Here is a 14,959-nt window from a genome sequence, read left to right as displayed (position 1 = left end):
CCCTGCTCCCCCAACTCAGTAGATAGCCGTCATGTGTTATATTGCTGTTTCACGCGTATTCCGTATTCGCTTTCTATAGACTTGACGCCAATCGCATATGCTTTAAATTGCTCAGCCATGGGAGGTTCCTAAGGTAAATTGTTGGTGGGTAGACTAAGCTATGACATGGAGGTGAGAACATAGTAAATCCAAAGTCGGGGACGAAATGACAGCTGCCTACCAAAATCACATCAAATACTAATAAAATTCCTTGTTCATTGACTGTGTTCATTACCAGTCAACCGTCAGATTTGTTATTATCAGAATATTTTATTTAGACATAGGAGTAGTATTTGTGAGGCACCTTGATCCTCATTGGCTGGTCCACTCAGCTTTCAATACTTAAGAAAACAGTCAAACCAGAGGTACAAAAACCACGTAACCGTATTCACCGTCCCAACAAGGTCCTTAAATTAAAGAAAAGAAGATTAGAGAATGTCCTAATGTTCCTCAACACTATTAAACCCCCCAAAAAATGAAAAAAAATAAAACAAACGTACAATACCAGGTATTCGCTGGTCGTCACCGACCCAACTACTAGTCCGGTCATTATGATGAGTGGCTTAAGTTCACGAGAGTGGACAGGATCTTCTGTATTCCCATAGGTGAGTCTATTACCTGTGTGGGAAGTATGCCTGATCTTAGAAGCTTCTGAGGCCAGAAAATGGGATCGAGTCTCTACGAGCCGGCTAGGCGCCGGGGACAGGGGTGGAAAACGGAGGAAGTGGGTACCCCTTTTCCTGGACACCATTCCTAGGATGACGGATAGAGGCACTAGCCTTCTTAATATAGAATATAGAAGACGTTAAACAATTTACTGTCTCTAGCATTAGCCACAGCTGTACTATGCCGTACCGACATATTTCATACTCGATTCGCCCCCCTTGCTGGCTACTACTCGATCTACCCGAGAGGTAGTCTTCGGGCATTGGTTAATGGTTGAGGTCTCAAATCGACGATTTCCCCACTTGACTACCACCTTGGTGAGTGGAGAATCGGCCGTTTTGAGACCCCCATAAGCAGTAGGCGGCTGCGTTGGTTTGACAGAGCTATACTGATAGACCCAGTGAATGGATAAGGTCAAAGACAACTGAGGTCTTGCTCACCAACATGCAAATTGCATGCCTGCTGTAACTTGGCCATTGCGGCGGTTATGCTCACTCTTGGCTAGCTCACGAGCCTGGTTGCCCACGGGCCAATCGACCGGGTATCAACCAATGAGCCGCCACCAGCCGCGGCTCTAAAGACATCCCTTTGGGCGCTAATTCGACGTGTGAACTTTGACGAGATACTTTGCTAACAGGATCGACTGATATACAGGGTTTCTAAGGCCCGAGCACTCGCTGATACAGGGATTCTATATAAAGTGGCAAGTTGCTCTGATAGTAAATCATCCCCGGAAAATCCACACGCCAATATAGCGCCCAAAGGGATACACACGCGCGGCCACGAGTGCTGAACCGGCCGCTTGGTCTAAGTTCACGACCAACATAAAAAAAAGATCGTCTTTACTTGGGCAGTGCACCTATCAAATTTGTTTCTTGTTCGGCATCGGTAGGCTTGTGCGACTCCAAGCGCCGAGACCCCGGACTCAAATGCACACCCGGCCAAGGCCTGAGTTTCGGCCTTCGTTACAAGACTCGATAATGCCTCAAGAAAATAATTGGCGACGGCGGTTAGCCAGGCAAAAGGACCAACGACCGATTCAAGGTATGTCTCATGTCTGCTGTGGAAGATTTATATAAGCCGGGCATGTGTACATATTCAGAAGCTTCGATCCAGATCATCATCACAGACAGTCAAGCAAACACCCTATACAGCCGATCACTTGTCACTATATAACTTCAATCTTTGTTCCAATATGTGCAAGAACGTTCATTATAAGTTCTGTATTCGCGTTTCCCAGGATTGGCAGAGGCCTCCTTCTGACTATCACCACAAATGCGAAATCCACCATCAACTAGTGAGAGCGATTGCCCAAGATGATCGATCGGCGCTGCGTGAATTGCGACGCCACGAAGAGAGTTAGTAGAATAGACCGCCCAGGAGCCTGACCCCACTGACAAGACGGCAACAGGAACCCCAGATGTCGACTGCACATTTCACTACGGGAACAAGGTTTCGCCAGATGGATTGTGCATTGTAGACCCTCATAACCCCATAGTTCAGCAACGAGGCAGACAGCGGGACCGCAACGGTGACCTGTACAGACCAAGCAACCTCATTCCCTCAGAGTATAAAAACCGTATCGCTAACTAAGATACAATCAGGTGGTACCTTCGGTGTGATGGTACATACCGAAACTCCTATGGCGAAATCATCAAGATCGTGCGAGAAGTTCGAGTTAACGGGCGAGGAGAAGTCGTGCTCTTCAAATAATGTTGTGCCATAGGTATTGAAGTGTCATGGATGGTCCGGAGCCGAAGTGAGCGCTTCTCTCCTATCTCTATCATGTATAATGTGTACGGGCGCGCAATCTGTGTTTTTTGTACTTATCAGTGTTACTTTATCATTGCATCTATTCAGAGATGCAAGGTCTATCGCATCAGCTAGAGTCACAGGTGAAGCCCAGCTATTCTTGAATATCCAGAGGGAAGCCAGACGAATTGTATTGAGTTATCCGTGTTCTCTTTGACATCAGATAAGCTCTCTATTTGACGACTTTTTCATCCGATTTCAGGAAAGTAAGCCCTACTTAGGGTTACTCTTGGTTACCAGAAACCCCCAGGAACCAGTACACATTGTACTACCCCAGGCTACGTAACAATGCGTAAACGTTGAGATAACGCCAACCCCCTTCGTTCCATATCACGAGCCTCTGTCACGGCAGCATCCCCTTTTTCTTCTAGTCATTATCCTGGCCCTGTGTTGAAAAGGCCGTCAGATACTGGGTGATTTGGTCCCATGACTCAGTGCCGTGGACCAAATTGTTGACCGCTCGCAAGACCTCATCTTCAGAGCCCCGAACCTGTGTTGTGCTGTCCCGTTCTCTGAGGGTAATGGAGCCGTCCGTTACCGTGTCGAAGTCGATGGTGATACCAAGCGGGGTGCCAAGCTCGTCATTTCTCGCATACCTTTTGCCGATTGAGGCACTGGAAGCGTCGATGGTGTTCGTTATACCTAGAACTCGGAGCCGAGAGGACAGCCTGCGCACAATGGGTGTGAATTGAGATTGTGCCGAAATTGGTACAATAAGAACCTTGGTCGGCGCCACTATGAGGGGCAGTGATAGAACCTATTAAGAATCTTAGTAGCTGTGACACGGGGCGAGGGTAGAGGGCCGTTGACTCACAGCTCTTGCGGCATCTTGAGGCCGATGCCAGTATGTCTGCTCGAGGAGGCAATATAATATACGGCCAATGCCAAACGAAGGCTCAATGACATTCGGAGTATATTCTCGAATAGTCTGAACTTGGGTCACTTTTTGGATGGTTAGAAGCTCACTCGAAAGCTCCACGGATGATGTGCCATCAGCTAGAGGCGTCGCAGTGTCAATCGTCACAACCCCTTTTGCGTTCAGCTCCGAGGCTAGTCTCTCGAGAAGCGACTGATCTAAGCCTTCAACACTCGCCTGTACTGCTTTGGCATCTCGCTTGAACCTGGGGCCAACAAGTTTCTTGTCCAAGGACGCCTGCCACCGCTCCACCTTGACCGGACCCGTGCGAAGGGCCTCTTTCACGACCAAAGGGGTGCCCGTAAAATTCGAATGCACTGTCAAATCATACGCGCTTCGATCAGCACAACCAACGCACTCAATCCACCCATAGCTTGTGAGAAGCTCGGCATCCCAGCAATCGCAGGCATAGTGCGCCATCTCATTGTCCAGATGTTGCCTAAACCGCAACTTCGAAGGATCTACACCGATTTTGAGAAGAAAGAGCATTATCCTGCCAAGAAAATATCCGAGCGTCTCATTGTCGATAGTTTTAGACGTTACTGCTTCCTCAATTGTGATACTTCGACACGTAGTTTTGCCAGCTAGCTGCGTTGCTTTGTCAAGGAGAGGCAGTTGAAGCCTGACTACCTCCTGGAAGCGTTCGTGTTCCTTTTTTTCGGGGTCGACATAATGCTCTATCTCGGCCATCAAGAATTCTCTGACTCGGAGAAGACCGGATCGCGGTGAGATCTCATTTCGGTAGGATTTGCCAATGCTTGCGGAAGCAAAAGGCATTGCACCCTGGTTGAAGTCGAGAAGTTTCCGGAAATTTAAGAATTGGCCTTGGGCCGTCTCGGGACGTAGGTAGACGGGAGCCGCTGCGCTTGGTCCAACAGTAGACTTGAACATGAGGTTGAATGGGATCGGGGGGAGGACTTCTCCATTGCCATCTGGATTTCTGATGTCGAATTTTCGGATCAAGTCGCCGAGTTCTGGGCCATCGTAATTGTCGATCTGTAGGACAAAATGTTTAGTCAGAGCCAAACGAATGTAAGATCGAGGATGAGCAAATCACCTTAGCCAAGATATCGTTATACTCAGCAATAGTTTCTTCATCTAGCTTCGGACTATTCTTCAGCGGGCCATTGACTCCCCGGTCAAGGCGAGATTGAAGCACGTTTTCGACGAGATGATCTGCACGTAGGTATTCGCCTTTGACGGGGTCTTTGCACATCCAATCTGCAAACTTGTCGACGTGGCCGCTTGTTTTGAGGACAAGCTCCGGAGTAATCACGGTACAGTCCACCTCCAGCATATTCTCCTCAAGAACGAAGTGTTTCCTCCAAACATCGACAATATTGGCCTGCAAGGCACAGCCAGGGGGGCCATAGTCGAACAGGCCACGGTTGTCTCCGCGAAAGCTTGGGGCAAGTCGGTAAATTTCAAAGGACTCGGTAAAGAAAAAGCGGCGTTTTATGACTGACTCGAATAACGAGCGATCGAACTGATCGCCCTTAAATGTTGTCATAGGAGCCATGGCGGGGAAGACTGTGTGACTGATGATGGATGATAACAGAGTAGTGGGTCGAGGACAACAAAGCGTGATGGGAAAAGAGAGAAGGCGGTAATAGCCAGCAGTACATTGGTGTGACTCACGCCCGCTATGTCACATACAGTCTCAAGGCCCTGGACGGCAGCCTCGGAAACGGTAGCAATTTGGCAGCCGTTTCGTGCCAGTCGTCCCCAAGCGTGGTGCTTGCTAATTAGCACTCTCTTCTCCAAAGGCAGAAAGTTCCTACCTTCCACTCGGCTTACCTATTATGAACTCATTTTTATTGACTACGTCCCTTTTCATAAAAAAGAAATACCCAGTGCGGGAGAAGGGTCCGGTTTTCTGGCCGTTAATATGTACAGAGCGGCAAAAATGAGCCGGGTTTCGGGATAAGTTCGTTGGGGCGTGGTCCTCCACCCAAACAAGTGTTCCGCCTTTTACCATTTAGTGTAATACATAAACACGATCGTATTTCTTCCACTATGTATTGTCATACGTAAAAGCTCACAATGTGATTCTAACTTATAACCTCTTCGACACATCGCCATATTACTCTTCGACACAACGGCATATTACTAAAGTTTCTAGGCAACTCAACCCACATCCTCCGCTACTCTTCCACGCAACGTCGACTCAAGATGCCGCCGAAACGTATGACCGCGAACCCCGTCAGGCCGGCGCGCTACCGCGCAGGCAAGCCAACAGGGGCCTCCTCTTCGTCAGAATCAGAGGGTAGCGACGCCGAGTCTGAGCAGGAGACCGCAGAGTCGAAGCGCAAGATCGCCCCGCCGCCCAAGGTCCCGAGCGCCGGCAAAATCATTAGCAGCGGCTCGATATCAAAGGTCGACCTGAACGCCAGGCGGGAGGATGCGGCAGAGAAGGAGGCACAGCGTGTGGCGGCTGCCAAAGCCCGCGCGGAGCTGGAAAAGAAGGCCGCTGAGGAGGGATTCGTGACCGAAGACGAGGAGGATGACGAGGAAAGTGGCAGCGAGGAGGAAAGCTCAGAAGAGGAAGAAAGCAGTTCTGAGGAGGAGGCACCGCGGAGGCTCATGATACGGCCAAAATTCGTGCGGAAGCAAGACAGGGAGAAGAGCGCCGGCGACACAAATGGCAAAGGAGCTGCGTCAAAATCTGAGGATCCGGAGGCCGATGCTGAGGCTGCCGCGGAAGAGGCGCGAAGGAAAGCGGCGGACGAGCTGGTAGAAGAACAGATCAAGAAGGACATCGCAGCGCGAGCTGCTGGCAAGAAGCATTGGGAAGACGACGACGACGAAGCTGGGGATGAGGTCGACGACCGCGACGACTTGGATCCAGAAGCCGAATACGCAGCGTGGAAACTCCGAGAGCTGAAACGGATTAAGCGCGCACGCGAAGCAATCGAAGCCAAGGAACGCGAGCGAGAGGAGATTGAGCGGCGCCAGAACCTGACAGAAGAAGAGCGGCAACGCGAAGACGAAGAGTTCCTCGAGAAACAGAAGGAGGAGCGTGAGAACCGCGGCAAGATGAGCTACATGCAAAAATACTTCCACAAGGGCGCTTTCTACCAGGATGAGAGCAAGTCTGAGGGCCTAGACCGTCGCGACATCATGGGTACACGTTTCCAGGACGATGTACGCAACCGCGAGCTGCTCCCCAAGGCACTGCAGATGCGTGATATGACGAAGCTGGGTAAAAAGGGCGCAACAAAGTATAGAGATCTGAAGAGTGAGGACACAGGACGCTGGGGCCAGTTTGATGACCCACGCTACTCCAAGAGAGATGATGGCTACGGCTACGATAGGGGAGGAGACGACAGGTTCCGCTCTGACCGGGATAGGGACGGTGGCAAGGGCGCGAATGCCATTCCATTAGGTCAACGAAAGACCGTCCCCGAGGCTCCTGATGGGCCCCGTGGCGATAGATCCCGCGACCAGGATCGAAGTACTTATCGGCCCCGCGACGATGACCGGGAGAGGAGGCGCTCACGGTCAAGATCAAGGTCTCCCAGGCGAGATGATCGGGACGACTATAGGGACCGCAGGAAACGAGATTACTCTAACGAGCGCGAAGACCGTTATGACAGTGACAAACGCCGGAGAGTAGATGCCAGATAGAAAAATATCTCACGAGGAGATAACATAGGCGCATCAAAGCTACCTGTAATTATATGCGATACCCAAACACCGAGTCCCCATCATCATGCCCCATTACGTGGGTAGCGTACAAACGTGATCAAATTCTCGTGATCTCAACACGGGCGCGGTCGAATATTCTGTGGCCCAGCATGCCCCCAGTGCTTTCTGCGTCGGTCAATGACGGGGGAGACAATGTCATCCGTGCATAAGTCCCTGCACCTCGTCGCTTGGACAAGTAACCTGGGTTGATAACTAACACGCTCTCGACGACCTGCCACAATTGTCAGTATCAGCTGTGTTTTGTATAATTTCCATTACATACCTTTGCAAAAGGAGGTAACGCGCTTGGCACAATTAGCACATCTGGTCGTACGTTAACCATCTCACCGAGCTTCAGATAGCTCAGATCCAGCATAGCACCGGGTGGTATGCCTTCGGTAGTCCCTGTCTTCGGCAACTTCTGCCTGTCTGTTGGTGGATATAAAGGAAAGTAATGCCTTTGCTCAATGAGATATCTACTGAGTCTTGACAACGCGTTCGAGTCAGTGGGCTTCCCACCAACTAACTCTTCGTGCCGCAACTCGTGGAGAATGTCCTGAGAGGAGATTCCAAGAACCATCTCATTGATTGACAGAGTCATTGGGTTGCCTATGATTTTCGCTGTCTTTGGTAGACCTAGCTCTTTTCTCGGAAACGCGTCTTGGGGCCAGGATACGTGCTTGTCGATTACATCTCGGGTTGATGGGACTAAAAGGATAGTGACATTGGGATTGGAGGCAACGAGCCGGTTCAGAGCTGGAGAGATCATGTACTTGAACACGGTTGACATAGTAGCCGTGTCTGGCTCTACAATCGCTTCATCTGGTAGGTCGAAATCTCCTGTGGCAATCAATGGATGGTCCGCATCGATGAATGGCCCGGTTAGTATAAGAGCATCTGCATAAGTGTCAGCTGCCTGGCTGCAGATTTGGTGAAGAGGCTCGAAGTCGAGGTTGTCATCTGCTGTATACGGCCCAGACGCAAAATACACATTTAGAGGCATCGGATCACTATCCGAGTCCATGGCATCGGGGCCCCCGCGCAGCTTCTCTCGATGGGTCGCGAGTGCAGCAGGTGTTGATGCAGCATTCGGAAGCAGTGGTATCTCGAGAACATCAGTGATGGTGAAGTGTTGCCCAGAGGTGTTACTGCCCCTCAGAGCGACTATCTGACCAGGAAAGAACTGGTAACCTTTGATCTTCTCGACGTCCAAGGGAACCCGGAGCCCACCACCCATCCTTCTTGAAGTTTCAAGTAGTAAGGAGGCAGTATTGAGTTTGCCTTCAGCGGAGTCAGACGCAATACGGCCAACGGCAATAATTTCTGTTATGCTTTGACTAGCTGCGCTACCGAATTCGGAGTAGTCAATCTTATGGTGCTCCATGACTATGTTCATAAAGTCGTCTATCCTGTCGTCTAGGATTTCTGAGGCTTCGGACAGTTTCATTGCTAATGGCTTATATCCCAGCTTCTTTTGATCAGAAGCCGCTGTCAATTTAATGCGGGACTCGCTGAACGGCGCAATTGGCGGTTCGGCAGCTTGCAGGTGTTCATTGAGGACCTCGAGGATCTCGCCAGCATTAGGACGATCGTTGAAGGAGCTCGGTCTAACGAGTTAGAACGAAGCTACTCAAGTCTTCTGAAAGGATATACACACGGAAGCATAGAATTTAGTTGATCTTCTAGTTTAGAGGAAGATTTGTAATCGGGTGAGCTGCTTGGAATGTCCGCTTTCACCCGCGATACGGAGGGAGTTTCGTACGCTCGTTTCTTGATCGAGCTTTTGTTCAGCTTCCCGGAACCCGGAGTGTTAGGCACAATGCCATCGAGGCTTGGTATCAATCAGCATCATGAAGCAACTTTGACCACCACATAACGTACATGCCGAATACATCGCCACTTTTTACAGCACCTCGTGGAGTTGCGCCAACCCGCTTGTCGGGCCTAGAGTGCACCTGGGTGCGGTGGCTCTTTTCTAAGGCGTCCTGTAGGTCTTGCTTGAAAGCTCGTAGTCGTTGGACAGATGGCCTCATTTCGTCCATGTCCAGTTTTATGCAGTACGACTCCCATTTGAAGAAGAGATCCTGCGTCGACAGCGAGTAGAGGCGCATGATGGACTGCAGCTCGGCGATGACATCTGATTCCAAGTCCTTAGTGCCGATGGCGAACTTGTCGTTCAACTCCGCTATTGTTGGGTCAGCCATATTGCCGGTGCTGATTTGGCATTCATGTGCTGTGATCGGTGTGTCGTTCTATGGAACAAGCAGACAATGTGAGTTGTGCAAAAGAGGACTTGGGAGATAATTCTGGGAGACGCGACTAGACGCGTTTTGGAGTGACGACCCGCGTTAATTGACCTCTTTTCGTCTTATCTTATCGCTGAACCACAGGATCCGACGTGCAATGTGGACAGGGGGCGCGAGGTCTGAGCACTTAGTATTTAGTGGGGTCTATTTAACCCGGTTGCAGAAAGTACAGCCTTGGGTTGGCATTAAGATCCCTGCTGATCGACTTGATGATGGAATCAAAACTATGCATTGTGTTTAACTTAATAAAGGGTGCTCAAACCTCATAGATGTCGCATCTGTGCCCTGGTTCCATCATAGGCAACCCTCCATATCATAATTACAGCCGTCCCAAGTAGAGAGAGAGAGCCCCATCTCGAGCAGGTCTTGGCAACCTTTCTCTGGCTACGTAGATTACGGATTTATGTAAGTAGATGTGCCCATGATCGATAATAAGTTCCATCAGCCATTCCATCAGGTTTGTCCTTGATTACCGTTGAATTGCGATCACAAAGATACCTAGCAGGATGGACTCCTCATCGACGGCTAGGGTATCTGCAGGCCCAATTACCAGCCATCATCTCTAGGCCCCATCTAGTAAAGTGGCAGTGGCGTTTAGCGCTATAAGTCCAAACGGTGCACCGGGAAACGTCCAGCCGGCGCCAGGGTCACGGCGTGATAGCGAGAGGCCCAGCATCTCAGCAAATTATTTATTTGTATCAATGTTTTCTTCCCATCAGCAACCTTGACGATCGGAAGTCTTCTCGCCATCAGTCCTCCCATCACCTCCTCGCTGTCATCTGGGCTAGTCTATTCCACAGAAAATACTTTCCCCAAGTCGAATTAGCAGATCAGAGCCTTGAGCTGCTGTCTCGTTTAGATTGGTTGGTTATCGGCCACTTCTTATCTGCTCAATCTGTCCGGGCCTTAAGCGGTGAGGCTGTCTTGTCTGCAAGTCGACTCTTCACTTAGCTTCATCCAGCCACTGGGTCTATGAAACTTTGATTTGAGGACCTTTGATCTGCAATGGCTACGGTAGCACCGCCTGATTCCGGCGCCAGCTCGTCGGTCCAGGAAAAGACGTCTGGCCCTCTCAAAACGCCGATCCCGTTCCCCGTGGCGGAGAGTAAGCCCAAGGAGCGGGCGACGCTCACTGCTGACCAGAAATCAAAATACGACTGGCTGCTTGAGCAGGTGAAGGGCTGGAAAGAGATCCCATCAGATAAAGGCAAAACTGGCCCTCTCGCCGACAATGAGAAAATGTGGCTAACTCGGGAATGCCTTCTACGTTATCTCCGTGCCACCAAATGGCATCAGAAGGAGGCCGAGAAGCGACTGAAGGAAACTGTGTCTTGGCGGAGAGATTACGGCGTCGAGGAGCTTACTCCGGAGCACATTTCACCTGAGAACGAGACTGGCAAACAAGTCATTCTGGGCTATGACAAACAAGGCCGAGTGTGCCACTACTTGAACCCGGGCCGCCAGAACACCGATCCCAGCCCACGACAAGTGCAACATCTTGTTTTCATGGTGGAGCGTGTGATAGAACTCATGCCAGCTCAGCAGGAGACTTTGGCGTTGCTCATCAACTTCAAGACTAGCAAAAGCCGCACCAATACGGCTCCAGGTATCAGCACTGGTCGCGAGGTCCTCCATATCTTGCAGACACATTACCCGGAGAGACTTGGACGGGCTCTAATCATAAATGGTTAGTATTTATTCGCGCCTAGCCGTACGATCATCTACTGATAACGCACAGTGCCATGGGTTGTCTGGGGCTTCTTCAAGCTCATTACACCTTTCATTGACCCTCTGACTCGTGAAAAGCTCAAATTTAACGAGGATATGCGTCAGTACGTCCCCACTGAGCAGTTGTGGACAGAGTTCCATGGTGACCTTGAGTTCGAATATGAGCACTCTGTTTACTGGCCTGCGCTCCAAAAGCTCTGCCAGGAGCGCCGGGAGGAGAAGAAGAAACGATGGGAAGCCGGTGGCAAGCAAATCGGCGAGCACGAGGACTACCTTACCGGTCACGACGAGTTTGGTGTTGCGGGCGCGCCTGCCAAGGTTGAGGAGAAACTTGAGCAGCTGAAAATCGCCGATGTCACTCCTGCTGCAGCAAATTCGGAGTCTGAGGAAGTTAAGTCTGAAGAGACCAAGCCTCAGGAGGTGAAAGCCGAGGAGGCCAAAGCTACTGAGCCTAGTGCGGGGGATATACAAGAAACCAAGCCGACTGAAGGAGATGAGGCACAGAAGTCTGCATAGTATCGCTTCTGGTTCGAAAGAAGGCAAGATCACCGGTTAGCTTGATGACTCGAGTGACAGTCCTCGCGTGAGTCCATAATTTTAGCAATGTGATGGGGTCGATCCCCTGCGGCGCGCAAGCCTCGCTTTACTATGATTACCTAAACTTGAGATTTTAGCTATAGACACCCTTAATTAATAGAAGCAAAGTAGAATTGTTCAGACACATTGGCGATACGGGGATTGGAAGCTTAGTGCTTTCTACAACAGTGTTATCGAGTTCAATAAGAGATAGGCTCATAAAGGTCGAGTTTAGACTGGGGCCAGGCAAGGCAAGACAAGTGGAAGGTACACACCACGCCACGATGGAAGCTTGGCCATCTGGTTGCACAATTCGGGTTCCTGCATGTTCAGCTAGTGGTGAGTAGCGCATCGTGCTTTCCTTGCTTGAGATTGGAGTCAACTGAAAAGCACACGACATGCCTTCCTTTTCACATTTGTCTGATATAGCTCAAGCTGTCATCCAGACCATATCCGTGAGCTTGAATCTTCAACACATCACACCTGATACACATTGGCGTTCAGGGCTCTGATGTGCCGTTCTTTCATGTCTCGATATTTTGTTGCTACCTCAGTCTTCGCCTGAAAAGCTCACCTGCTCTTCTCAACGGCGTAGCTGAGCCGTACGAATAACCATCTTTTCTTCGTTCATGACGGTCAACATTAGCCAACATCGCCACGATGGAAATCTCAAGACACGCAGTATTTGGGCGTGTCTTGCCGATACTCCTTTTCACATCCTTCTGCATTCCCATCTGTTTCCTGAAACGGGCAGCCGCAAATTGCGAATGTGGCTACTCGACAACAATAGGAAGCAAAGCGACACCACATGTTTTCACAGACCTGATTGAAACTGACTTTCAGGCTCTAGAGGACATAGCTAAGGACACCGACTGGGTGCGGCAAGAGTTCAACCTCACAGCCAAGAGAGCTCGCGGAGACTTCGGGGAAATGTTCGTAGTCAATAATGTCTACACCGACCTGGGAAGAGATGACGACCGTAACGAAAACAACGAGGGAGACGCTGGCTTGCAGTTGGTGGTTCAGACCTCGCCGGTGGACGGCATGGTACCTGTGGCGGAAATCGACTCATCAAGAGTCGACCTCCGGTGGGGATCATTCCGGGCTGGCATCAAAGTTCCCGATGTCCCCGGCACATGTGCTGCCTTCTTTTGGGTACAACGATGCCTTCTCTTCAAAACAACACGTATTGACATGTTTTCTTAGTACTTCAACGACACACAAGAGATAGATATGGAGTTTCTGTCAAAGGACTTCCATGACAACAACTCCAGCTATCCCGTCAACCTGGTTCTTCAGTCCCGTCAAGCAACGGCAAACGGCTTTGATGCGCAGAAAACGACCAACTTTGTGACGGCATATCTGCCCTTCAATCCTACCATGGGCTTCCATGAGTATCGGATCGACTTCCTGCCTGAGCAGGTCATTTGGTATGCGGATGATCATTTGTTGGCACAGATGACCGGCAGTGCAGTTCCAACGTCCGGCGGCCACATTGTACTCCAACATTGGAGCAATGGCAACCCTTTATGGTCTGGTGGACCACCCGCTCGAAATGCAATCATGACGGTGAGCCATGTCAGAGCTTATTTCAACTCAACTCAAGCAGAAAGGCAGCATGACTGGGCAACAAGGTGTGTAAACGCAAAGGCACCGAATGCCATTTGCGCTATCCCAGGCTTCATATTTTCAGATGACCGGAATCCAAAGCCGTGGCTTTTCAGTGAGCAGAACAACATGACGAACAATCAGACCGTATATGTGGAAAATGGTGGCAATTCGGGACTCGGACAGTCGTTGTGGCCGTTGCTCGCATTGTACTTCTTTGTCAGTGGATGGCTCATCGGTGTGTGATTGAGAAATGGTGAAAATAGGTGGTGTTGTGCGGGTGGTAGAAGGATCAAGTTGGCCTGATATTCTATCGTGGATGCGATGCCGCTATGCTCTGTGGGATCTAGCGAATGGTAACCAAACGGGAAAGGGGGCGCGCCTAGGAACAGGCACTACACTTGTTCGTCATTTTACCTTGCAGCTGGGGAACCGCTGATACTACTTCACTTGCGATAAGTTTAGTACGAATTGTACCGAGGATGCTACACAGAACTGCTGTTCCATTGACATAACACCTAGAATCATTTGTAGAAGAGTAACGTTCCAATGGAGTCATCGAGCTTGCCTCGAAGTGTCGTGATGGTCATGGACTTACTTGCATCTCCCAGTGTCTGCTTCGAGTTCAGTTGTGCAGCAACGGCGAAAGACTGTTTGGGCAGACTTGGAGTCTCCCCGCAAGTGCTACGAAGCACATGACCTCAAGCTTAAACAGAGCTTACTGCATATCAGATCAAACGACTGACAACCCAAATACTAGAGGTGTCATAGGCAGTTGCCAGAGTGTAGGTTGTAAGGAGGTCATTCTGTTCATATCTCGGAACTCCACTGGCGGGCGGCCTATAGCGGCCCCACCCACTAGCAAAGCCCCAGGCTCATCTCCTAACAACCACTAAGCTTGGCCACATCCTACCCTCCATCGCCGAAGCCACGACACCATCCCGCACCATACCAGGTCGCCTGGCCTTTTTGACGGCCCGATAGGCTGTGCGGAGATGGCCTCGATGTCCTTTGCCATGCGGAGATTCTGTCTCTGCCCCGCAAAGGCTGGACAGGTACAGTCCACCGGCAAGGCTAACGAAGCCCTCACGATCGGCCGGGATGTCAGACTTGGTGGTTGTCAGCCGCTGCCACCTGCTTCACGCACCTGGCGCTCCATCTTTCACCCTCTCGGCCACAGTGTGGTTGAGCCATGGCGCGTGCGCAGGTGTGGCTCTTGGTTTCTGGAAATGATCCTCGACTACAGTTCAGAGACGATGGTCACACTGCTGACCGACTGTCAAATACGTCTCTGAGAAGCCAACAAGTGTTGGTAAGATGGCGATATCAGAGCTGGCTCTGAGCTCTCTTCTGCCGTTGGGAGACTTGTCATCTGCAATGGTGCCAATATCACAAGTTTTCGATGTACGCGCGGAGATAACTGCTGACTTGGATCCCAAGACCCTGGTTCAGGACAAGATATACTCCTTCCTTCTCCTATACAAATCTCCGGTATATCACGCACACGTGTTGGTCAACCGTCAAGTGTGATTCGACCAACCATACAAGGTAGTTCGGTACAGTAGCCGGGCCGCTGAACATGCTTGAACCCGGGTTTTCCTTGTGAGCCGCCACTTCATGT

The 14,959-nt window shown here is 50.5% G+C and overlaps 4 protein-coding genes across 4 annotated transcripts; 2 read left to right on the top strand and 2 right to left on the bottom strand.

Moving 5' to 3' along the window:
- Positions 1 to 2,884: 2,884 nt before the first annotated feature.
- UCRPA7_2279 (putative glycyl-trna synthetase protein) lies at positions 2,885 to 4,952 on the bottom strand (the record flags this gene model as incomplete). The annotated part of the gene is made up of 3 exons (XM_007914823.1): positions 2,885 to 3,274; positions 3,332 to 4,429; positions 4,491 to 4,952. The coding sequence occupies 3 exons, from the start codon at positions 4,950 to 4,952 to the stop codon at positions 2,885 to 2,887; spliced, it is 1,950 nt and encodes a 649-aa protein (XP_007913014.1).
- A 653-nt stretch (positions 4,953 to 5,605) lies between these two features.
- UCRPA7_2278 (putative microfibril-associated protein) lies at positions 5,606 to 7,060 on the top strand (the record flags this gene model as incomplete). Its single annotated transcript, XM_007914851.1, has 1 exon — positions 5,606 to 7,060. The coding sequence occupies one exon, from the start codon at positions 5,606 to 5,608 to the stop codon at positions 7,058 to 7,060; it is 1,455 nt and encodes a 484-aa protein (XP_007913042.1).
- A 118-nt stretch (positions 7,061 to 7,178) lies between these two features.
- Positions 7,179 to 9,324, bottom strand: UCRPA7_2277 (putative dna polymerase subunit alpha b protein; the record flags this gene model as incomplete). The annotated part of the gene is made up of 4 exons (XM_007914847.1): positions 7,179 to 7,352; positions 7,404 to 7,425; positions 7,648 to 8,727; positions 9,002 to 9,324. The coding sequence occupies 4 exons, from the start codon at positions 9,322 to 9,324 to the stop codon at positions 7,179 to 7,181; spliced, it is 1,599 nt and encodes a 532-aa protein (XP_007913038.1).
- Positions 9,325 to 10,431: 1,107 nt separating this feature from the next.
- Positions 10,432 to 11,670, top strand: UCRPA7_2276 (putative cral trio domain-containing protein; the record flags this gene model as incomplete). The annotated part of the gene is made up of 2 exons (XM_007914835.1): positions 10,432 to 11,113; positions 11,165 to 11,670. 2 exons carry the CDS (start codon positions 10,432 to 10,434, stop codon positions 11,668 to 11,670), a joined length of 1,188 nt encoding a protein of 395 aa, XP_007913026.1.
- Positions 11,671 to 14,959: the final 3,289 nt, after the last annotated feature.

This window comes from Phaeoacremonium minimum (assembly GCF_000392275.1).
Source record: "Phaeoacremonium minimum UCRPA7 unplaced genomic scaffold PA7_03_scaffold_155, whole genome shotgun sequence".
Taxonomy (NCBI): Eukaryota; Fungi; Ascomycota; class Sordariomycetes; order Togniniales; family Togniniaceae; genus Phaeoacremonium; species Phaeoacremonium minimum.
Note: the sequence above shows the minus strand (reverse complement) of the source record. Positions and strands in the feature narration are given on the sequence as shown.